A 26,525-nucleotide genomic window follows, 5' to 3' on the forward strand; every position below is an offset into this window, starting at 1 on the left:
ATGAGCAGAGGGTGGTAGCTTACGTGCTGCAATACCTATTGATTACCAACCAATATTAAGGATTCAAATTCTTTGGAGGAAATAATATCTTTCATTAAAATGAGGCAATGCCCGTTACCTGGGGACCCATGTCTCATTACAATTAAAATGGATACACTAAACAAAAAAGCAATATCTAACAGTGCAAAAAAAATGTGAATGTCAGCAGAGTCCCAATTCTCCAAACAAACAAGAGAATGAGACTATCAGTATAGGGAAAAAAAAAAAATTGTACGACGGGTGGGCCTCAGCTTTCCAAATCTGCTGTTCAGACAGTGTTCAATCTTACTCTGTCACAGCAATACAAAACCAAAGGGACCAGGAGCGAGGTGGATTTTGCAAGACGCAGATGCCTCAGAACATTTACACTGTACCTATCTATAAAGAAACCAGCCAGAAATAGTGACAACCTTCAACTTGATATCCAGCTTTATTTTCATTGTACTTACCTGTATCTGAAGAATACTACATAGCAACTTCCTCAACTAGAACAAAACGTTTTTGCGTAACTTGAGTATTCTGAGGAATATATATAGTGCTCACTGTTGCAGTTAGAAATGGAACTTCCACAACATTAGGTCCATTCGCATCAGACTACCAAAACATACCTTAAATTTTGATTACAGGTACTCCACTAATGTATATATCCAAACCTGCAGGATACTAGTAAGAAAGAGGAACCCAAAAAGGTTTATGCAAAACTTTACAAAAGCAACACAATTCTATAGGCACTGACAGCTTTCTATAGGAAAATCCCACTGAAGAACAAGCCTGAAAACATAGCTTGAGATAAATCAAAACATCTATATGAAATAATCTAGCCTGAAAAACCTAGGTTTGGCACTGGGGGTCCTGCACTTCACTCTTGTGAAATTGTGTCCTTCAAATATCTTACCTGATTACATGTATTAATGTCTATTCCACTTTTCAGGTATTCCACTACTTTGTCCAGATTGCCAGCTCTGGCAGCTCGGAGAAAGCTTGCATTGCTGTCAGACTGTAAAAACACAAGAAAAACATCTCTAGTTAGCTCCTGCTTAAAAGAGACCACAGTTTCATCACAGTGAAAGGTTTCCACATTTTATGTTGCAGGTTAATAAATACTGTGAAGACTTTATATTGCATCTGTATTAACATACAGATACCTAAACAGGGCAATACTGGCACAAAAGAACTGCCAACCTGCCAGAGTGAGCAAAAAAGTGCAATAATTGCTGAAGTTCAAAATTGAGGAAGAAGCAATGACAAGACAGAAATAATAGTAAATCATATTAAACAATAAGAAAAAAAAATGTATCAAACTTCCTAGGCATAGTTTTCTGCATATGTGCTCAAAACTCAGGAAAAGAATTAACCTGTTGTTATTGGTTAAGATACTTAATAAAACATATGTTGGCTTTGGATTTGTACTTGGCATATGAAGTTTTATCACTACAATGCATGTTCACGCAAATGCACTGGCTTAGCACAGTGGCACGTACTGGAGAAAAAATAATATCCAAGAGCAAAAAAATTCCAGTGAATAGACTTTATCAGCTGTGACGCAAACTGGGACATGATAAATGGGTAAAAAAATATATATAGTTTTTTAAAAAATCGCTAAACTGAGCAGGACTGCAACTGTAGCTAACCATGGAACAAAGCGGATGAAGTACTCAAGCCTGAGTATCTAAATCCAGGATAATGTGGGAAACATGCTTGCTCATAAACTGCCTGCACTCATAAATCCACACTCAAAGTCCCTTTAGCATTTATGGGTTGAGAAAAACAAAACAAACAAACAAACAAACAAACAAAAACAACCACTTTTTCATTTCTGAGCTAGGTTTTAGGATGTACCGTTAAGCAAGGGAGCATGAAATGTTTCAGCCCTCTCACCTTTGTCTACCACAATGCCACGAAATCGCACTGGCTATCTGAACTCAGCACACATGTCAGTGTTCACTCACGTGCAAACCCACATGCAGGTAAATCAGCTATCAATGCAACTGCTGATTCCAGGAGAACAAAAAGTTGTGCAACAGGTGATATTTGAACAGAGTAAGCATTTGGGAATGCACACAGAGACAGTAATGGCTTTCATACTTCAAATAAGTAAACAGTAGGCGTGGGTTTGAGAAGGCGGGCAAGGCTGCTCAGTGGGGACGTGGTTAGAGGTGCCTTGTCTACTTCACCTCCCTGCCAGAAGGAAAATCGCTCTTTTGCATCCTGAGAATACCCTGAAAGCCTCCGAGTATCAGCTTATTAATACTGATCGACAAAGCAATTTATTTCGGTCACCCGATCCATTCCAGTGCATGTATTTTGGTTGCCCTGCTTATCGCACTGCATGAACTCACTTCACAGCCACTGATTCCAACCTATTTTAATCTGCAACAGATGGATGTCATCGAAATGATTCTTTTTTACAACTGCGCTACATGCCAAGACAAAAATATTTCCTTTTAAATTCCTTTCAGCAAACTTCAGCACATTTTCCACATCTTTTACCGTTAAGAAAACAGACCAGCCTTCTAAACACGCAGCGGGCTGAAGAGAAAGGTAGCACAGGAATTCACATTGACAGAAACCTCTTGCAGCTTCAGGCTGGAGTCAATCGAGCATTTCAATGAAGCTTGACATAGGAGCGTATTTCAACAGGCTCTTGAAGGAGATCCCATTTAAGGCTGAAGAATAACTATTAGCAGTGCACCATCTCCTATGTTGTGTACACGCACATACACACACAAATACAAAATTGTATTTCGAAATTTAAATCTTTGAAAAACCAACTACATTGGTAAAAATGTTAACCACGATCAAATACTAGAGCACACGAGATAAATTCTGACACTCCTGAAATCAATGGGAAACACATCTTTGCCCTAAATAGAACACACGTTTTACCTTTTGTCCCATTTTTAATCATACTTTACTATAACAAATTAACATGCCAAACCTGAAATTGTCTGTTTTTATACTATTAAAGGTTGTTAAGGGAGAATGACACTACAAAAATTTACAACTTCTTTTTTATTACAGATAATACATCAGAGCTTGTTTTTCTTTCCCAGAGTAACATGAAAGGCTAAAAACCTTAAGCTCCCAATTATTGCTAGAAGCTCAGATGGCAGCTAGGACCATATTAATATATTTCATTTGTTCCTGCCTAAGAAGATGCAAACAGCACTTTCAAAGTAGATTCTCATTTCCTTGATGCATACTTTTGTCATCTCAAAATTACTGCAATGCACATCACTTCAGGATTCATTGCGTACACCTGAGTATTGATCAAAATGCAGACTATACACTTCTTGTCTACGTGAAGAATTATTACGAATTAGTTATACAAGATTAACCCCCTGCGCAGGAACTTTTATAAGAAGCATCTCTTGCTGTGTATGTTCTCGTTGTGAAATAACAGTGCTTAACAGTGGAGAGAAGAGCAATAAGATTGCTAAAATCCCAGTGAAACACAAGATCTTGATGCTCCTTGTAGGTGCCTTTGAAAATACCAAACCACATAATCTTTTTTTTCTTTTTAAATGTACTTTCTCAAGGTAATGCGTACTGATATCGTATTAGATGAATATAATTGTGACTGTTCTCTTTATAGTCCTGCCTATCCTATTTCAAAAGGTTCTCACAGGCTCTCATGAAAAGTATAAGCAAAGCAACTGGCAACACACCCGACATGACTGATGCCTAAAACATCACCACGTGCTTACGCAGAGCCAAATACTTAACAGTCAGGAGTATGACGGTCAATGAAGACTATATCAAATGACAAAGAGGGTCTCCTATTCTCTTTTTTATTTCTTGAACAAGCAAAGGTATTAGAAATCAATGGAAAATATCAAGTTATGGCACAGAGGAAGCAAGCGAGCTCATCATGCCTGGCATTTTTACAGCCTGTCTTGCATGACACTTCCACCACAGTGTCTCAGATGACTAGCCATCATCATCTAGGGTGTCATATTATTCCATACAAAAATGATGTTCTTATTTAAATCAAACTTGAACACACAACTAAATGACATGAAGCAGCAGTTCAGCTGCTTCGCATACAAATTCATGCACAAATATCAGTGAGTGCTGACAGCTGAAGGAGCATCCAAAGGTTCAACACTGTGTTTTAAAGCTTGAAAATCCTACAAGTTAGGAGTAACTCATCTCTCTATTTTCTTTCCTGGTCTGGTTGTCAACTCTGATTTTTCAGTAGGTCATTGGCAGTTTCTCCTTTTCCCTGTGCTACCAAGGTCTTCAAAAAGCATTTTTGTCAGGACTGCGCTCTCAGCAATTTACTCACTTTGGCACATCACAAACTCAAATCCATTTTGAGAAAATTGTCTGAGTAGTCAGCAGCAGCAGTTTTCTATAGTTTTACCATGCTAGGAACCCATGATCTGTGGACTTTTCCAATTAATTCAGTAATCTCATGAAATATTTTGTTTCCGTAAATGCAGATTTTTGCTTGAATTCATGATGCATTTCTGTGGCACAGAAGCTGGAATACTGGTCTTCATTAGCTTGTTGGCTGGTGAAGACAAACTGCCAACAAACTGTCTTTCAAAAATACTTCCTTTACAAGAAAGAAAATTAAAACATGGTGCCAGAATCCATTGCATCCTATGATATTTAACACATCATCTCTCCCTGTGTACACACCTCTGAGATTTTTAGGAGTTATACACCTATATGCAAGTCATACACAGAAGCAAGCACTCTACTAATAAGGAAAAGATTACAGAACAAAAGTATGTGGTAAGCAGCTACCAGCAAGCCCATGAACATGCGAAGCTGGCGATCTGGGAAATTCAGATATTAACACACTGATTTGCAAAGTCTCAGCTGGCATCTTGGCACATCCCTTGGGGTTCAGATCATTTGAGTTAGGGACCACTTTGTTTACATGGGGCCACTAAGACTTCAATTTAATCACTATGTTATTAACATGCTATTAAAACAAGGTACAGAGGGCTGAATAATACTTACCTGGTATTTTATACTATAGAACAAAGCCACAACCTGGCTGAAGTAGCAAGCTTTTTTAATGTACTTTTTTGAGACACCTAAGCTGTATGGTAAAAATGCGCTAGTAACAGCAGCTAACGTTAACTTCTGAAGGGCACATAGAGAAATTTCTTTTCACAGCAACCAAGATTGAATCTGGGCTATTTATTTGCAGCTCTACAGATACCAAATATTGCTCACAGACTAGGTCAATAGACATTGTTAAAAAGAAATAACAAAACCGGCCAAACAACAAAAAGCAATGTTCCAATACATCTGCAGTGAGAGAGTACTACAAGTCTTTAATGACTATCTTTTAAGTTAACCTTAGAATCACAGACTTATTAGGGTTGGAAAAGACCTTCAAGATCATCTGGTCCAACCATCACCCTACTACCAATGTCACCCACTAAACCATGTCCCTAAGCACCAGGTCCAACCTTTCCTTCTTTGTTAACTTTTGACTGAGGATAAATTAACTTCAGCCAGAAATGAGAATTTTCCAGAACACTACAAACAAATAAGCTATAATGCAGAAAGTCATTGTAACCTTAGGTATTCTCAAAGGAGAAAGCAAAAGTGTTGTCTATAAGTAGCTAGTTGTCAGACATTACATATAAAAATGTAAGAGAGAAAGGACAGAATGCACATTATCTGATTTAAAAAAGGCTGTGGATCCAACTTCTTTCATGCTAATTGCAATGCCAGAATATTGCCTGAATTTGAAACATGTCTCAGAGAGTCTGAGTAATTAAAACTCATATGGAAATCAGTGTTTTATATTCAAATAGCCAGAAACCTTCCCTTCTGGGTCCTCTGTCCTCACTCTGGTTGCCATTCCTGGCTCAGCATACCACATCACTTACAGCACATACCATGCGCCTGCTTCTCAAATGCGTTTTATAGATATGTGTAAAAATAAATTATGGTGCATAGTGTTGAAGTCATATGTTGTATCAAACTCCTAGGTATTTCTCAACATATTCAGATTTCCTGGTAAAAAACAGTTTCGTGCTTAACAAGAAAAGATTGGGGCATAGGAGCCTTCAGTTTTCTGTAACTGAAAACTGCTTTCATGATAGCATTATTCAAACCATCCAAATAGTCCTTGGAAATCATTTCTACAGCAAAATTATTCCAGAAGGTTGGCTTTTATATTTTTTTTCTCCAGATAAGGAGAATGAACCAATGCCTATCCATAATCACAAACATCTCCATGCTAGAACAGTCAAGCAACAAAACCTATTGAACATTTATTAATTGAATGACATGAAAAACAGAAGTCAAAACTGGTGCAAAGTAAACAAATAATAGCTTTACACCTTAATTTAGCATTTTTGATTTGTGTAAGTTTTGTATGTGTCAAAGTGTGTATCTGAAAATGAATAACCCTTTTAAACTTACCTTTCAAGCATGCACTCTGTGACATTCTACTTTGATTTTATGGAGAAAATTTAACCAGCCATAATTTTTGAAGAGTCTGGCCCTGCAAAAACTGGTTTTAACTTGCATGCATTATATAAATCAAGACATTCAAACCACTAGTAGTTATAAAAACGTCCACGTTAAATTGAACCCTCTATTATTGTTGTACATAAAATCAGCATTAAGACAGAATTAGTCAATGCATCAACCTTCAGGTTTATCTGACTGTTGATGCCATTTACAAACTCCAGAACAGTAAGGAGGTGTTTGTTCAACAGCTGCTTCTATAATTAGTAAAATGCTGAAGGCTTGTTAACTCTTTTTTCTTCATTAAAAAGCTCTTAATTGGCTGGTGACTCATCATGTTAATATATTCAGGTAACGCCTGGGGTTGAGAATTCAGCCCACCACAGACAGAAAGTTGCGTCACCTAAACTCAGATTTTTGTGGCTTCTTGATGTTATTCAGTACTTAAAAGATACAAGGAAATAAAAATGACAGCAATGTAAACACATTCTATTATTTTTTTTTATTATGAGCTTCAATTTCTGCTTGTACCCTTGAGGCAACCACTAAATTTTTTCCCAATTGGCTTGGTTATTCTCGGATTTCAGCAACCATCTGCTCAAACCAGCCATGGTTTAATTGGGTGCAACTCCACAAAGCAACAGAGATGAGGTGTTACCATGACCCAACTCATTTGTCACATACGTATCTTTGGCCAGTACAGTCGCTTTTTCCATACTAGCATCCAAATGTAAAAAGATAGGACTTGAAAAGGAATGTTTTTTCTCAGGAAATACTTTCTGTAAACCTCGCCAGCTACTCATATTTCATCTTTTGCACCCTGATTTATTTTTTTTTTATACTGGGCTGAAAGTGCTGCTGACATCCGAAGGACATCGCAGTAGAACAGTGGTGATTTTGTGAATTACAAGCCTAAGATGCAGCTATGACTGCAAGGCTACAAAGACTTTTTCCTTTTTCTTTTCTTCTCTTCTCTTTTACTAAATCATCGCAACAGAGTTTCAGACTGCAGTTCTGATACTCATGCTAAAACATGAGCTAAATCTTGCACTTGCAATGGCATTTGTAAATCTTTTTGGTAATTGGTAAACGTTTTTAATGAGATAATAACAGTAGTGGAAACATACTTTCCCCAGCTTTTAACAAAGTAATGTTCATCATCTGAAATAAAAGAAATACAATAGTGCTTTACTTTCAAGGCCACTTCCTTTGCTAAGTATGTTTTCCTTCTGTTATTTTGCAGAAAGACATGAAGGAAGATAGATTAAATGTCAGGTCTTAAAGCTATTACAGTATCTGAATTTCTGGATGAACAACGTGCCCTATTTCCTTATAACAATTTCCAAAAAAAAAAAAAAAAACATAGCTTTTCCCATTCAAGCGTGTAAAAGTACTTTAGATCTAATTCATCTTGCTATGTACCTTTGCTTGCGTAGAGTTTGTTAATAAACCACTGAACTAAAAAGCCCACAGATCTAAAATGACAGTCTTAACTAAACAAATGTCTCTTTCATAAGCTAAAGCATCCTCTTGCCCAGAAAAAAGATACAATTGACCTTACAATAAAGTAACCCGATAATTTTCTTTTTCAGAGAGAGAAAATGAATCATAGGAACAATGAAGTACAAACAGGAAGACAAGTCTTCAGAGACAAAAGATCACTAGCAAGCCAAATATCCTCTATCAAGATATTGCTAACAACATCAAAAAAATGATTATTTTAATCCCAGGGGTCTAAGCACATGTAATAAATACCACATTTACTTATCTGTCTAGGTTGGTGGTGATGGTTATAAATTGGGAAAATATAAATATTCTTTTAAGTACATATGCACATGAATAATTTCAGGCAGTTCGAATATTTAGACCAATTAGTCCTGGAAAGTTATGAAGGAGATGGAGAAGATGGCATGACTCTTGCTGGCACTGAGCTGGCCCCATGGCAAGAGCTGCCCTCCCCGTAGCACTGCACACAGCACGTACATGGGCCCAAACTTTGCAAAAAAGACTATTGCTACTTATAGCAAAAGGTGCTGCGTAATAACAAGACAGTGAAATAGCTGTAAGTAAAGAAAAAGCTTTTGTGCTATACACTATATACAACCTCAGATTAAAACATTCAGTGATTTCAAATCAAAAACAAGTTTGCACATATTTAAACTAAGAAACCAATTGCCCAGTACAGGTGGCTGTGCTAGAGGTGATGGGATTCAGAGGTGGCCCTTTCACTCCTGTGCTCCTCAAGGTGAATACTGTCTCATTAGACCTGCTACAGGACACCTAGGAGCCAAGACTATACAGTGCCAAAGTAGGTGGGAAGATTAATGTTGTTGCATCTATTATACATAATGGTAAAAGCTTTCTTATGGCTGCAGCCAGACAAGAGACAAAGAGGCTGCAGCCAAAAGAAGATATAATGTGTAACGATATTCAAGACTTAGAGTGTCCTTGAGAAATGAATTTCACTGGTATCACCGGATGTGGAAAGAGCTGCTGAGAAGAAGAAGCTAAGAAAATAAAACTCAGTCAAGGAATGCATTACGATGCACATCCATTATAAAATTACAATTGTGTTATAATGCCATTATTCCCATATTGATGGAAGAATTCCCAATTATTTTAAACGATGACTTTCATTTCACGCTCGTCGTTACACAGAAACACCTTCAATTCCTTTGCAAACTCCTTTTTGAAATTCCAGCATTTGCAGAATACCTTTTTTCCAGCCATTCTTTTCTTTCCACTGGGATGTACAAATGTTTAATCAGTTTGGGCTTGTTTAACCAGGGGAAGAATAAAGGACTACATTCAGCAAATCATGCTTCAGACTTAGCTTATTTTTTAACACATCTTTATGTCCAATAGATCTCAAATTAAACACGTTCTTTGCTAAAGGATGGATACATGCTTAACTGTTTTCTTGAGTTTAGGCCAATATTAGAAACAGCAGCAGCAAAAGAGGAAGAGAAAACTAATGCAAAATCAACCCTTCCTTGAGCCAAGAAGCAAATGTCTTCTATAAACCCTTTTGTGACACTTAACTGCCACAGACATCTGTAGGAGTCCTCCCACAACGTTCATTAATTTGACATACTGGACCCACTGCCAGCTGACTTTTACTATTTCAATGAAGGATTTGTGAGAACCGAGGCAAAACTGCACGGTTTTCTATGAAAAAGAATAGAAGTCTTTTTTACCCAGCTGGAGTTTCCTTCAAATTACTGTATTTGAAATGATATGTTATTTTAATCCATACTCATTTTAAAGTATAAAGCAACATCAATAATAGGGTCCTAATCTAGAACAGCACTTCAGTATTAGCTGAACTTCAGGCACGTGTTATCCCTGATGTCCCACTGGGCTTAGTCATGTCCTTAAAAACAAACATTTTGGTATAAATCCCAGCTTGGAAACAATGTGTGCAAGTCTAAGTTACACTGATCAGGAGGAATATAAAAATAGAATCTCAAAAGCATCTGGAAAACACAGTCTGGATTAAAAAAGAAAAAAGAGAAAGAACAAAGAAAAAAAGTAAAAAAAAAAAAAAAAAAAAAGACTTGGGTTTAATAAACGTGAATGAAAGTATCATTTTGTCATTTCCAGAAACAACAAGGATTATGGTATGTTCACAAATGAACCACAGGATCATTCTAATGTCTCCTGTATGACACTCGCACTTACTGAAGTCTCTTAAATACTGATATGGAACCAAGATTTCTGCTAAATGAATGGAATTGTATTAAAGCAAGCAATAATATTTAGGATCACCTGGACACCGTGTATTGAGATTTTGAGGTGTTTGGAACAACTTCAGAACTTGGCAGACATTTACATGGTTTCTGTGGCAAGTTTCCATTACTAATGATGTCCCTAAATAGAGAAGTAATGATGTGAGAACACCTCTAGAAAGAATCAGGATGCCATTCCAAACATACCTAACAGAAATTTGTTTTTAACTTGGTTTAACAAAAATCTAGCCTGCAAACGAAGTTTATGACAGACTGCTGACAAAGAATTCTGCCACTATCATTAATTTTTCATCCTTTTCTATCCCTTGTCTTATCTCCGAAGGGACATTTTCTAAAAAAAGAAATGTACTAACACCATCAGTGCTAATGAATCAGACAGCTTTACTTACCTAAACACCATTAACCGATTGGCCATTGATTCAAATTTACTGGTACCACATACAGAAAAAATGATTTCATGTTCCTCTGAGATGGACTAAAATAGATGCAAACAAAATGGGTGTTACTGAAAGGCAGCAGTTTCTAACTCCATGCCAGTTCTGCCAGCAAGACTCATATTAAACACCTTACTGTACAGAAAGGTAAAACAGACACTGAAGTAGTAAATGAAGAATTGTTAGCTCTATCCCTCTATCCACTGGGGGGAAGGAGGTGGGGGAGGCAAGGTTTCCTTTAGTAGATTTTTTAAATAGCCCAGTACCCAGCATGGACAGTTTCCTTTTATCTCTCCACATTATTAGCTAACTCCCAATCAACTGGGAATTACACCAGAAGCTTATGTAAAGCAGACAAAACCTTTCTCTTCCTTAACTGGGACATTTGCTGGGTGTACATTGGCTATGATATTAATCAGTCATTGTTTCCCCTTAATTCCTACCGTAGCAGTACCTGTGAAACAAAACTCCTGTAATCCTGGGGCCAAATTTCAAATAACCCAGCTCAGGGCAGCAGAGAAAAGAACCAGTTTCACCTGACTTCACCTGTATGAAAGTTACATCGCTCATTCAAGCAGGTCATACAGGCTACCTACAATATCAAATTATATTTAATAATAATAATAATAACATGGTACTTCCTAAAAACAGTTCATTCCACATCAATGTTAAGAGTCTAAAAAATGTAGAAGGAATAGCTCTGTGGCTGCATTTCCCACTGCCTGGAAAGCCCCCAGTTTGGAAATCTGTAACTCCCACTTCTGTCCTGCTTAACAGCTTAAAACTTTCTGGCTTCAGTTCCACACGCTGTAGTTACGGCGCAAGAGTCTGGACCATGAGTCCTACTCCACCACCTCCCTGGGCGACCCATTCGATGCCTGACTGCTCTTTCTGAGAAAAAATGTCTCTTAACTTCCAGCCTGAACTTCCCCTGGCACAACTTGAGGCCATTCCCTCTAGCCCTATCACTAGCTACCTGTGAGAAGAGGCCGACCCCCAGCTCCCCACACCTTCCTTTCAGGCACCTGCAGAGAGCTATAAGGCCTGCTCTGAGCCTCCTCTTCTCCAGACTAAACAACCCCAGTTCCCTCAGCTGCTCCTCATAGGACTTCTGTTCCAGGCCCTTCACCAGCTTCGGCGCCCTGCTCTGGACACACTACAGGGCCTCGATGTCCTTCTTGTAGTGAGGGGCCCAAAACTGAACCCAGCACCCAAGGTGCAGCCTTGTTGGTTGTGGTGGTTTTTACATGTTGCTGTTACTTCAAAGTTGAACTCAGTATCAGCATTTGACACCCCACTTGAGAGTTATTTAGCACCATATAGTCAATTCAGGATAGTCAAGCAAACATGTTCCTGACTTCCCCAGCAAGATGGGTCTGAAGCAGCAGACTGTATTTTGATCTTAGTTTAGAAAAGATTAGATTATGCACTGTAATTCTGCCATGTGAACTGGCTGAGTACCAGCTGAATTATTCTGAACCTCGTATTTGATACTAGAGTCTTCCTACTCAGCTTGAGGTGGCACTGCCCTTCAGAGGAGACCAGGACAGTGTGCATGGCCACAGCCCCACAAAAGCAGAAGAAGCCCTGAGCTAACAAAGCACTGTGCTGGATATGACATTCCTGCTTGGGAAAAGGCGATTTCTCCCTTCAGAAGACAGCTTGATTGGTATCTCTAATCTACAGACCTTTTTTTAACCATTTTTATAAAGAATCATAAAAATAAATATACTGAGGTACTGTACACCTTCTTAGGGAAATAAGGCAATTCTCTTTTGCAGTCCCCCAAAGGAGTGTAACTGAATCCAGAGCAACTCAGTCAGTCCTCTCCAGAGGCAAACAAAGCCAGGCCCTTATGATGAAATGTACTGAAGCCATTATCAAAGTGCCTGATCTCTGCCTGCTATGAAAAGCTCTGAAGGCTGAACTGAGAAGTATCCAAAAAAAAAAAAAAAAAAATCACATGCTGCTGGATTTGGCTCGCTCCTGCCTCCTCAAAGAGCTGACCTTATCCCGAAGGACAGCCTGGTGACTGTAAATTCAAAGAGGGAGGGAGAACTGTTTCAGAGTTTGCTTATTTGTGCGTTTCTTATCACAGGGAACCTCCATACACTGCCTAACAGCTTCAGGCCACTCACCTTAAGGGAAACACTACAATGCCCATCCAAACCAAAATAACATAAAATCTACATATTCAGCAATGCCTCCCATCACACAGGGAAGTTCTGAGCTCTCATTGCCCCTCCTCCTGACTGCATGCTTCCCACCACGACTGCTGGAGCTTAGTTTTTAATTCAACACAAAACTGCTCAGACCACAAACGTGTATTCTGGGACAGAGCAGCACTTCTTGCGAGAGGTTTCCCCTTATCTCCTGATCTGTACACCTAACCTGAACTACAGTTCCTATAACGCACTACAGCAGTTCCAACGAGTCCTCCATATTGAATACCTGAGGACAATTTTATTTTAGATCAATATGGGAGAAGATAAAATTTGGCTGCACCAATATTAAAGGTTTTCTAATATTCTTGTTCTGACAGAATTTTCGACGCTACCCCCTTTTATTGCCAATTTTGATCAAAATAACCACTTTATAAATGAATTTCCCAAGCAGAGGGGGAAAAAAAAGATAAAAAAGGAGCACTTATTTTGCTACAGACATTATACAAATATTCATCTAAGTCATTTTCTTCTGGTTTGCAGAGCAAATGCTGACATTACTGCTGTTATCACTTATGGCATGCCTAACCCCAGTCTTGCAAACTGTTGTCAATGTATCCCCTTCATGTGCCTGGTCCTGCTCACTGCAGCCCTCCTCTGTGTAAATACCTGTGGGGCTCCATGTCTGCTGCAACCACAGCAAATAATATAACGTACTGGAGAGACAACAGATTTTAAAAAAAAAAAAAGAGACTTACTGAGTCCTGTTCTGAGAACAATCGATGTAGGATCATTTAGAGCAGCAGTGTTACACCAGGATAGCTGATTACACCCATTCATTTGAAGGACCTGGTTCCCTAACGGCAGTCTCTCCAGGTACCTAAGCCTTTTGGTGGCTGACAATGCTTTCAAGCTACTGCACAGCTTAGTGACAGCTGCTTGTTAATTACAGTCACAGTAACAAAATGAAGCTTAAACACAGACCCCTCTAGCAGATTACTGAATATTGCGAGCTATCAAGCAAGGCCCAGGCTGAGCAAAGAAACCCTTTTCAAATCTAACATCCTCAACCGTGATCTTAATTTTCCCCTTTGATTCCTGCTGTCCTCAGCCAAGACTTACCAGGGCTTGGGGGTCTTTACTTTCTTCGCTGTTGCATCCATAATAATCCGGGGTTTTATCCAAGTCCTGTAAGTTCCCCGGCGCTCTCACGCCCTTATCCGAGTGACACGACTGGCAGAGGGGTGCATTGCCCATAGCAGTTCCCCGTCCCCTCCTACAAGCGGGGCTGCCCTCACGCCGCAGAGGGTGCCCAGCGCTCCCGCGGGACAGCCGAGGGCGCGGGAGTACCGTCGGCACGGAGAACCCAAAACCCCAGCAGCAACTGCAGGCAGCAGTCAGTGACCATTTCCAATTCAGGCACTGCCGGCTATTTTTACACCTACCAGGCCAGCTATGCATGTAAATGGAGTTGGGCTGGGGTGGGGGGGACTGCCTTCCAGCATACAGCCCGCATGTAAAGTTAAAGTCCCACTGTGCGAAATGCCTCTACATGTGAGGGTTATTGAATTACCCAGTTGCATGCCTTTGAATGTTTTGATTTTTTCCTACCGCTCTCGGCCTCGCTGTGTTTACATAAAGCACTAAATTTCGGAATGTTGCTAATGCCTTCTGAGTTTCTAACTCAAAAAGATGATTAATTCAAGTTGCATCTATTTGATACTCACAAAACAAGACAAAATGTCTGAGTACAGAGACTTCATGACCATTTTTTCCAGTGATTCATTTGGTATTTCATGTTCACGTGGATACTAACCACGCTGAGCTTGCTTTGAATTGATACAACCCCTGGGTTTGATTTCAGACGAGCTCACATGTTTCCAAAAAGGACAATGCTTGTTCACTGTAGCTCTTGCCTGGATCATGTCTGATCTTGTTCTGATCATTTGTTGTTTTGTTTTAAGCCTTTTTTAAGCTAGAATACCAATTAGAAGGGGAAAAGAGAGAGAGAGAGAGAGAGAGAGAGAGAGAGAGAGAGAGAGAGAATAAGGACACTCCCTCTAGGTTTGAGTTAGTTATCATGACTGTACCCAGGAGGACAAAAATCATTTTGAGGATTGTGTTTGGAATCCACCCATTATCCCAGATGAGGCCCACTGCAGAATTAAAATAAAAAAAATCTGAGAAATAATTAGCATTTTTAAGATGCTTCCTGAACAGCTGGAGGCAACAGAGGTAACAGAGACAGACTGCCTGTCTGTAGGTAATGGCGACCCATCAAGTAAGAGTATATTGCAATTACACATCCAACCCATGAGTGGAGCTGGGCATGGATTGGAAAAATTAAGCCCCACATTCCTTAGAAACAGCGCGATCCTCAAAGGATTGTAACACCTAGCCAAAATTTTTCTCTACGGCGTTTCAAACTATTGCAAATATTGCAACGCACAGCAATCAGGTGTCCCTGCCACCCCATTGATTTCCACCAGTTACCCTTCACAGCAGTGCCAGTTACAGAGAGAGCTCTCCCCGACCCCCTTTCAAGGCTTGTTGATCTGTATAGCGTTCTCTTCTGTGTTAATTACCATGAGGTAGATTTGAAATGGCTCTGTAATTTCTCCTTGACTGGTGAATGCTCCAGGATGGGAACATTAGCTCCTCTGAAAAGCCCTGGGCACTACAGCGTGTTACGAGTTTGAGCGCACACACTGGAGAGATGCATGCACAAAGTAGCTGAAACCATTGTCACTTTCAGTTATATGATTACATATTTATGTAGAACTGAATAAAACCTGAACTACAAAGAGTCCCCAGTAATGTCATTTTTGTCAGCAACTGGCAAATACAAGCGAGAGAATGTTAAATCTTATATTCAAACAGACCGAACTTCAAATATAAAATGACTAAAGGACAAATAAAGGCCTCAGCTCATGTTAAAATTATAATAATCAAATATAATATGTGCACACATTACTTCTTAGCTATGTGCAGTCCGGATATGAATTTGCTGCACTGGGAATGCCAGCGGCCCCAACCATCACAACCGCATTGCAGTTCCCACGATGTTGAAACCACTGACTGCTTCTAATCTCGACACCAAAGATGTTCAGAAAATTTTCACGTGAGGCTAGCTGACCCACAGTTACCATACACATGTTCTTCCTTGTTTTCTTCAATTCTTCCACATGCTTACCTTGTGACAGTAAGGTATAAATACTGTCCTAACCTCTTCATGTGACTAAAAATAAAAGGATGCTCCAAAAGCTTGACTCGAGCAAAGTTCATAAAACTACGGTTCCAACATAAACCAGAACTAAAAATCCTTGGATAGAGCAGTCAATTTGATGTGAAATCAACTTACTAGAAAACAGAGAACAGGGTGAAACAAAGCATCAGCTGAAGGGAAAAGGGTGGCAAAAACAGAGTAGCTTGCATTCCTTTGAAATAATGCATGAAGAAAGCCCCAATCTGCGTGGACATCTGATGGAGAGCAGTGGATAAGCTTTCTGCCAGAGACTTCTAACAATATTACTGTTGTTTGTCGAAACAGTTCAAAGTCATTAGGGCAAATTACTCAGAAAGCAAACATTTTCATGTTTTGCCAAACTTAGTTAGGGCATAATATTCAAAGTATATGTCTTATGATGTAGGACTTCTAGACTTTGTGGAGGAACATGCTACAAGATCTTTGCAAGCTCTTGTGCTCTTTTTTTACTGTTGTTTGGGCTGCAAGTCTATCATATCAGGCAGCAGCAGCGAAGCAACCAAAACACAAAGGCACGCTTTTCAAGCATGAAACTCACACACAAGCTTCTTAGTCCTCCCCTCTGTACAGAAACGCCTGAGCCTGCACTGTGTTACGCTGCCAGAACTGCTCTGAAGCCAACGGCACTGCATGTCTTCACAGGGGAGCTGAACTTTTTTAAGAACCTCTTGTAGGTTACTCACTGAATCCACTTACTTTGTCATGCTATAACACACCCTCTGCTCCTCAGCAGCGCATCAAACCTCTTTGCAACAAGAGCTCCAGAAGCTAAATGCCAACCCTTAACTAAAAAACCTTCAGAAACGCTTTAAAGTGCCAGGTAAGAAACAGGGCACAGCATCTTGTATACCACACTTAAGTGTTCATGCTAGGATAGCAAGCAGCTGACTGGGATGCAATCCCTCTCGTCCCCCAGCACGCTGATGCTATAGGAGAAATGTGATAACAAGTCAATAGTCCAGGAAACAGCCTTTTTGCTTCAGTTTATGCCTTGTAATTGTAAAACTTGTAAAAAATTTTGTGGAAAAAAAATCATGCTGTGCTTCACTTCCAGTTTGTGCGTTTGCCACAGTACTTGTGGGGCGTGTGAGCTGGTTCATTCATTTCGGCACATTTTCCCCAAAGTTAGCATTGCAGAGTGGCAGAGTTAATGTGTCAATATTCACATTTTTCATTTTAAGAGAAATATTCTGGAAATTCTCCTGTCAGAAACCCCATTCTTCCCACTCCCATGCCTCCTTAATTCAGATCCTAGTTATCCACACATCCAACTTGCTTTGTTCTTGTTCAATAAACTACATCATTGTCAGCTGATAAAGTACTACCTCAAAGACCAGAAAACATTGGGACAATGCAAAAAATACAGAATTTAACATGACTGGGCAAATAGGTATGACATGAACTTAATTACACATTGGCATATTCAAGCTAGGAAAGAGCAGCTCTCAGTTTGCCTGGAGCTACCAGACAGCCATAAGGCTAATTCTTCTCTTCGCATCATCCTTACGTGGCATGGGGGCTCGTTGCAACACTTTCATTAGCTATTGTTCAGCAGAGAATCCAACCTCCTTTGGGAATTTTCTCCCTGCAACATTTGCATTTGTGTACCACTCAAATAATACAAAAAAGTGACCGGACTTCACCAAGACAATGCAGCTCAGCGAGTTCAAAATCCTCGGTAAAGACCATTACTAGTGTAACGGCCAGCTGCTAAAAATTTAGAAACATATAGAGAGTCCTATGAGCTGCCTTCTCTATTTCAAATAATGCTATAGGCTTTGGGAAACGTTCTGGTTTCAGCACTTGAACTCCCTCTAAGCCTGCAGCAGTTACATTTATCATCTTTTCAGCTACACAAAGCCAGTGCACAAAACCACACACAAAGCCCACAGCAGACTTCTCGAAGTTTAATCCTGTGAGATCTTTTGCATCAAGTGCAGCAAAACGTACCTTCCAGTCTCACATAAACAGCCATTAAGTAAATTTTCAAGAGTCATAATTTGCTGTATTTTGTACTACTTACACAGCTTTCCTATCCAAGACACCTGAAAGAGACGCAGGTGAAGATAAAATTAGAGAGTTCAGTAAAGATGTTCATTGCTAAACCTGACCAGAACAGCCTCACTTTTATTTTTCTTTACAGAAGGGCAGTCTAACACATCATATAATGCCCGTTCTGAACAGCATCAGCTATTTCATAGGTATTTTTCTCAGATCTGTAGCTTAGTTTAAATGTTAGCATCAGACAACTTCTGACAAAACAATCGCTACCTCAAATGCCAGCAAACACCATCATGCATCTGTGACTGCTCACATAGTCAGGTTTATTTGAAGTTTGTCATATCTAAAAATACTGAACCTACTCAAAGCATGTAGTATACAAGTAAAACACTTGCAAAGCCCTGTAAATTAAAAATGGAAACCAAAATCCAAAGATAAATATAGATAGCATTGCATGACACCATATAAAACACTAAGTGAAAAAAATGAGGAACCATCAAAAAGATGTACATTAATGAAAAAACAATACGGAAAGAAATGTTTTTGTATATGTAATACTGCACTTTTATCATATTGTATTTATTTTATGCTTCATAATGTAGCCAAGAATAAAAATAGGCATATAGCAATTATAACATCATCATCAACAAGAGCTTACTCTCTTAATTACAGTATTGCTTCTGCCATCAGTTTCTGTTTTCCAAAAATCCTTGAGATAAATAGACACATCTCTACACTGTGACTCTCTTGCTACCGGCCATCAGGAAAAATAGTGCGACACAAAACCACTGATTTGCTGCTACTTGCAAAACCTCAACTAAGAGCTCCAAGACTAGCGAGTGAGAAGCAGTGAAACCAAGGCTGTAATCTAATCTCCAGATGGAGACTTAGTTTTATGGGTACCACTCACCAGTCCGGGAATGGCAAAGCTTATGTCTTGGAAGATTAATTAAAAAAGACATTATCATGCAGAATAAATGACAAGACGGTAAAATGGAGAAAAAGAGAGAGTTCATTCTGAGCATCACAACAAATCACAATATATATACTGTTAGTGACGTAAATCCCCAAATTTCCCTCTTAGGGATTCTTCAATAAGAAGGCAGAGTAGTACATGGCTCACTTGTTTCTGGAAATTATTTCGGGTCAGATGTTGAGTTTGTGTGGATTATAAACTCTGATGATTTATGCCTTTGTATCATTTATGCTGCTCCATGTTTTACAATGATAATGATGCTATTGTTGTTCTCCCAGAGATTCAGCCTTTTCTTTCTTCTGGTATTTACTGTATGTCGGTCACACAGGGCACCACAAATAATTCCTGAAAGCCAGGTAGTCTTTATAAAAAGGCAGTTGTCTACTACAGAGGCCCTTGCAGCAAATCCTTTTCAGCTTAAATAATTGGAGTCCAATCAATTGCAGAAATCTGTTCTGAGCCATTTTGAAGAGGCCAAATCATTTTGCTATGCTTTAGATGGTGAATCATTCAACACATTAAGCATAACAATCCTCTCTAGCCAGCGACAAAGAGAACTCTTAATCCGAGTAGCACCATATGTCTTTGCCTCCCCATGGAAGGTGGGCACAGATAACCTGTCCTTCAGGCCCTGAAGGGCCGCAGGTGTGTGACAGCAGTGGAAAAAGATCATTTTGTTTTAAAGCTTCCTATGAACGAAGTATATAAACTATCCAATAATAACATTTTTAAAAGGTTATACAGTGCCTGCTATTCTGAGATATTTATGGCTCCCTGGTGATTTGACAGGGACCATCCTCCAAAGAGAAGCCACCTGAGCCTGCAGCAGGCCACGGATAAAACACAGGGAAAAATTTCAAAACAAAAACTAAGGTATGAGCAATTCACATTCAAACATGCTGTCTGATAAACCCTTTGAAACGCTGGCTAGAGTGTAAGCAAGTGCAGAAGTTAACATTACTGTGACATTTATATGTGTGTGAAGCTACCCGGTGGCCCAGGCCCTGCCTCACCTCCATCAGCGTGGCCAAAGAGCGCTTGTTTGGCACAGTCACTGCTATGCCTTCCCGACACCTGCAATGTTACGGGAGTGTGTGGGCGAGGGCTGTGGCACAGGAAGATAAAAAGAAGTAAAATAAATGATCTGAACCTATTTAAGCTGCTGGGCATCGTTTTCCCAAGCAAGGGCAGCAGAACCTGTAGGGCCGCACGGGCAGCTCAGGGCCTGAACAGGAGCATGACCGTGAACGGGGCAAGGAAAACCTGCCTGGCATCGGCTCACATGCACAACTCTGCTCTTCCGTGGCCTTGCATCCTTGCCACCCTTGTTCTGCAGGCTGATGGAACTGCTTTCAATCACCATTTCTAGTGCATCTAATTGCTTTTTTTCCCCTCAACAACAGTAAAACGTTTTTTGAGAACTTGCTGATCTATGTGGCAGTAAGCGCTAATTGGTGCCTGCTTGTCTCAGGCAGTTCGGTCTAGATCTAAACCAAATATCTGGCCCTTGATTAGCTCTAATTTTTGTTCCTTAACACAGCTGGGATACTAATTCTGCCGTAAGCCATCTTGTAGGATTTCGTCAAGCTATCTCATTCAGAATTTGGAATATCCAAGTAAGGCCTCAATCCTCTTCTCTAAAGATAATCACCCTATCTGCTCTGCTGAATACATCAGCAGGGGATCACTGCTGACTCTGAAAATCCCAGTCTCTTAAGTCCTTGGTACTGAAATACAGAGTGCACAGACAGTCCCCTACAGACTGCTGCACCTCCCCATCGCCTGCCCCTGACGGCACCATACGGTTACTCACCTTGTTTTAGGGACAGTAATATCACACTGGCCCTCCTTCCCTACGTGCTTCTCACTTCTCTTTGACTTTTTGCAAAATTTCTACAACTTCCAAAGACAATAGTGACAAAGACATATCTTCATGTAAAATAGAGTGGCAAGGGGAACATATATTCTATAAGATAACTTCTCATATATACATATACACCTTTAAATATAACATACATACTAGTTTTCCACAACATAACTTTCATTTTACTGTAGTTCAAAGGAATCCATCAATTCAATGAGGAATGAATGGTAACAGTATTAAATACATAATTCTTCCTTTCCATAAGATCTTGCCATTTGGTCACATTCATTTAAATGAACTTTCTTCAGGCTACTGCCCAGCATTTATTCAAGTCTAAGCACTCTTCTGTCCAAATACCAATTGTCCTTCTATATTTTGTTTATGCAGCGGTAGTATCTGCAACACTACTAACGGGAAGCGAGAGATTAATCAACTGTAGTAAGATGGAGCAAAACAGCAATATGAAACAGCATAACTGGTTTGCTCTGAGATTTAATATTTTGTTAATAATCTAATTAACATGCACGGAAGAAAAATAGTGAAAACACTAAGAAATGCTGCACTTGTATTAAGTATCATAGAGTATTGTATCTGGAACATAAAGAAGTGCAGGTGATGATAAATTTCCTCATATTAAACATTGTATTATACTGAAAATAACAACACTATTTTAAAGTAGAAGGTTGGGTGTTGTTTTTTTTTCCCCCTTTAAAAGTTACATTATCACAAGCTTTGAATGTTTTTGCACTGAAGCTTCAAAGAGAAAAATGTTCTGTGGCTAACTTATTGCCTTCCCTGGAGCTCTGTCCTAGGCAGGATGATGAAGCCTACTTAGAGCCTAACATTTTCAAAATGTCATAGCTAGTAACTGGAAGTTATATGATCTTATCAGGCCTTTTGCAGAACTGGGGAAATCAGTTTATATTTTAAAACGCTTAAAAAGACCCACAACTTACTTTAATATTAATATGAATTTTAATTGTGTCTGTAAAATAATTATTTCTAAAAATTGCTTGAAATTACTGAGTAGAAAAGCATCCTCCTGTCTCAAAGAAGGCGACTGTCTGGACACACATTATGGCAAGAGAAAGAGGCAGGCTGAAGATTCAATATCTAAGAACTGCTCCAGGAAATCACAAACAAGAGTGCAGAAACACAAGCTTCAGTGTCACCTACCAGCTTAGGTACAAAACAGGGAAGAGTATCAGATATAATTTATATGCAGTAGGTTTTTTTCCGTTTCTGTATTTGCCTTAAAAAAAAAAAAAAAAAAAAAAAAAAAAGGCCTATTCTTAGGGAAATCAACAAAGAATTGTATATTTTTGGTTAGTATTGTGCCCTTGATTCAAGCTTTTACTCTCCCATAGTAATTAGAGGTTGCTGATGTATATAATGATATGTTCTTAACGTACATACCACTAGCTCATTTATTTGTTTTTTTCTTTATTTTGCATCCTGTGCCTGCCTATTGTCTCAGGACCCTTTACATAGATCTGGCACATCTGGTATAAAAATACTTTCATCTTGAATACTAAATTATTTGTTCTAGTAAATATGTCTTTATGGTTAAACTAAAAATCAGAAAAAGAGTGTCTAGTGCTACGAAAGAAAACCAAACCTAATCCTCCCCAAAATTCAGACATTAATACAAATCAATACATACTTTTATATATATATATATATATATATATAAACACATTTTGAAAATTGAATATATCTGTATCAATGCTGAAAACAACCTGGCTATGCAAAATGGATTTACATTTAGTTGAACTACAACCATAAGGAAATGTAATTTTCTATTCTGTGATATTATAGCCAGGGTTATTTATCCATGCTCAACTAACCACACCACTAGCTGCTACACCTGAAGTAACAAAACAGAACCTGGCATTACTGAGCAGATGACTCTGGCTCTAACAAGTTGACAAGGTTTCTGTGCAGAGGAAAAAACTCTAAAAGGCTTGTTTTTTCCCAATCCTTGAAGGAAGAGTGAGTCATGAAATGAAAAGTTATATGCTATACTCTTCACTTGTAAACAAACAGATAGGAGTGATACAAAACCAAGCTCTCAAACACTAACACTTTTTCTTTCCCCACACTGAAGTGGCTTGTGTTGGATGATAAATAAGAGATGACAATCTTCCAAAAGCAATCAAAAGCATTTTAACAGAGTACAATAACGGATTTTGGTTTCTGCATGCAAACAACAATTTGTGCCTTATAGTTATATAAATCATCCAAACAAGGGACAAAATGGCATGAAAAGCAAGTGAGTACACTATGTAACTGAAGAAATTCTCATTATTGCAACTATACCCGGTTTTAAATATACAGTTAGAGATCTTACGACCGAAACAACATCTTCACAGAGTTTATCTGCTAGTTAGATGTGCTACCCAGGGGAAAAAAAATAAGAGCTTCCATGCAATTAATATAAACACCAAAGGACATACTGACAAGGGTATCATCTGTAACCAAGCCCTCATCAAAGAAATTCTGTGGCTATTCTGAATTACGGATACATGAAAAATAGAGATTATGAGCAACTGACAAAAGAAAAAGGCAAAGTTTTGTGTACTGTGGTCTCTCAGGCCTATTAAAAATTGCAACATGTCTATAAATTAAAGAGAACTGAAAAAAGTACAATGACAGAAGTGAGACATTTATTTCCAGAGAAGTTGTAAGAATGCCATAAAACTTTATTCATTTGCCATTCATAATGCATGACACTGTGATATGCATGATATTAATGGTGCACATACAGTGGCTAATAAACACAAGGCAAAATAGCCAAAGTCTTGTAATAAAGAGAAATAAACACATAAGAAAGAGTCAACCAAGTACATATTAGTTCAGGAATATTTCAAGGCTTTAGAAGAGCCCAGAGCAAGTGACCCTACCTTTGCCATGGCAGGGCAGAGACTGGAAGCCTCTTGTAGGGCAACGCAGAGCCGTGCTGGTTAGCTGGGGTCAGCCTCTATAAAGGATGCTATGGAACAGGTACATTTTACCATGTACCCCATATAATGTACTTACAGAGTTGTTCCTCTCTAGGGATTGCCCTGCTACAAAAAAGTAATAGCTTTTGACGTACGGGTTTGTGAGGTGTATTAAAAGCATGAGTTAGCCGCTCTCTAATATCTCTGGAGATCCTAACATCTGACAACAAATCCTCATCTGGACGGCACAGAACCTGTAAAACTCAGTGGAGGAACGCAGAGCCTTTTCTTCCTGAAAACATCCACGCAAGAAATGGATTCTCCCTAAACCCAACACTGCAATTTTGAGAAAAGTGTATTTACAAACACCTTGAGTAATCACAGATGCCGTCCACCACATCCCAGCTCCTTTTCACAAAATCTCTCACACGGCATCCAAGAGATTCAATGCTTAAGAGCAGTTGCCCCTTGCCTTTCAGGCAACCAACCGCCTGCTAAGATGCAAAGGGCCCAGGAAATTCAAAGGGCTTGATATGCGCTGGCCAGTGTATAGACAACGCCTTCTAGTCTGTGCTTTGTTCTCAAGGGGAACAGTTTTATTTTATTCTCATGACAGATTATTTTGGATTTCGAAGGAAGATGAACACTTAGGTTGCCCGCACGGCAGATAATGACTTCCAGGACCACGACTACTGTAAGTGAAATAACATGGTACAAAGCATTTCTATTTCTTCCTCCTCTTCCCCACATAATGCTTATTCAATGAGGAGCTTTGTACTTTTCCTTCAAAATAACAACAACAATAAGAGCATCTGGAAAGGCATTAATATTTTTCAGATGTCTGTATTGTGCTTCTTAATAAATTCAGGTAATTACCTAGCCAAAAACGTTGGGTCAGCTGTATAGACACACTCATAGAAATTCAATGATGATATGAAGAAGAGTGACCGTGCACAAAAACACGGCCCTAACAAAGCAGCCAAGGTGCCAACCAGAAAGAAATTAATAGCACTAATGGCACGGTCCTGCTGGGGAAGAAAAGATATGACCTAAACTATTAAACTACTTCTATACAAAAGGTTAGAACCAAGCCCGTATATAAACCTTTTAAGTAGATTTAATGGGAATTGGGTTGCATGAATTTAAGAGGAAATCACTCTTATTGAAAGTCAATGCATAATATCTGAATATAATAGTATTTTCTAGATTTGCCAGAGATACCTAATCAAGCTTAATTAACTGGAACAGTACATCCTTTGCAGCCTACATTTAGGTTTTTGGTTTGCTTGTTTCCCACTGGTAGCTTCTCACATCAAATGCTAATTGCTCTTCTTCTTTGGCTGGATTCAACCTTAAGCATGACTAAACATTAGGATTTAAAGTATTTGTCAAAGGGAGAATAACTGAACCAAAGTCAAATTCTGCTCTTGGACACACATAAATCAAGTGCGTTACTTTGAGTGAGGTGCCTTCAAATCTGAACTTGACTTGTAAGTCAGCATATTTGTTCTTCAAATTTATTGGCGTTATATTGGCTCAAACTGAGGTTGCAGATCCTAAGATAAATCTTAAAAAATCTATGCTACCTTTACAGTGCAGTCCTTACAGAGTCACAGCTGGTTTACAGTTTCATCAAATAAGATAAAACTACTATTAGATGCTAGTAAGTCCTATTAATGTCAACTAAAATTAACAAAAAGCAAAGAGAAAAACAAACAGAAAGAAAAGAAAAAAAATTACTGCCAGCAAGAAACAGAAAAAATTATAAAATGACCCTTCACAAAGCCTGTACTTTCTTTCAATATGAAAAACATGTCAAGGAAAGTGCTAGCAGCATTTTAAATTCTGTTTTACCTTATAACTATAATATGCCATCATCACCAAATAAATTATGTTCCTGAATTGTCCTATATATCCTATGGCTTCCCCAGGAATGAGGAAAATGCTCATCAATGGACACTCCCCAGGCTCTGTCCCCCTGTCCCGAACTAAGTCCCAGGACCCCAGTGTGCGAGGGGATGGAGCCAGGTAGGCAGCAGAATTTGGACCAAGCAACTGTGCTCCACGTTGCTCGTAACATCCAGCCCTCTTCCACGTCAGAGCGCCTTTTCACATCTGTAGTACCAGCCCTGTTCTATCACTCTCACAGCTCATTTACTTGGGCTTGGTGGACGAGCACCAAAATTTGGCCCAGAGGCAATTACAAGATGGAAAATAGGTCACAAGCCTCCACAAACCACTCCCTTGCCAACGCATTCTTTTAACATTGGATCTCCAGCTTTCCTCCCTGCCAGCATCTTCATAATGCCAAATGGGACAGAGAGACATAAAATTTCAATTACATGCGATGAAAAAAGAATATGTTTCCAATTAGGTAAGTGCAGTTGTTAATAGGCAGGGTCAGAAATAGATTCCAATTTATCTGGAACTGACTTCTGTTACCCTTTCTTTCAGAGAGCAGTGTGTTTTCATACAGCTACCCTCAGCACAGAAGTCCTATGCACTTAATTAAGTGCTTATCAACAGAAACAATATCGTTCATTGATCCTTAGCCTATACTGTATCGGTGAAGAATTAGGTTGGCATTCTGCTTTATAATATTCTGCTACCTGAGATTACAATAAATTCAAAAGAAATAGGAAGAGGTAC

General features: G+C 39.1%; 1 protein-coding gene across 1 annotated transcript in view; it reads right to left on the reverse strand.

Annotated features, from left to right (window-relative positions):
- Positions 1 to 14,361, reverse strand: part of ANK2 (ankyrin 2) — a 165,832-nt gene extending 151,471 nt beyond the window's left edge. The window contains exons 1-2 of the mRNA XM_050710362.1: positions 13,951 to 14,361; positions 935 to 1,036 (exon numbers count right to left, since the gene is read on the reverse strand). Of these exons, the coding sequence (XP_050566319.1) occupies positions 935 to 1,036; positions 13,951 to 14,289 (441 nt within the window). The 5' untranslated portion in view covers positions 14,290 to 14,361. The remainder of the gene's footprint in view (positions 1 to 934; positions 1,037 to 13,950) is intronic.
- Between the last annotated feature and the right edge of the window lie 12,164 nt (positions 14,362 to 26,525).

Source organism: Cygnus atratus, chromosome 4, assembly GCF_013377495.2.
Source record: "Cygnus atratus isolate AKBS03 ecotype Queensland, Australia chromosome 4, CAtr_DNAZoo_HiC_assembly, whole genome shotgun sequence".
Classification (NCBI taxonomy): domain Eukaryota; kingdom Metazoa; phylum Chordata; class Aves; order Anseriformes; family Anatidae; genus Cygnus; species Cygnus atratus.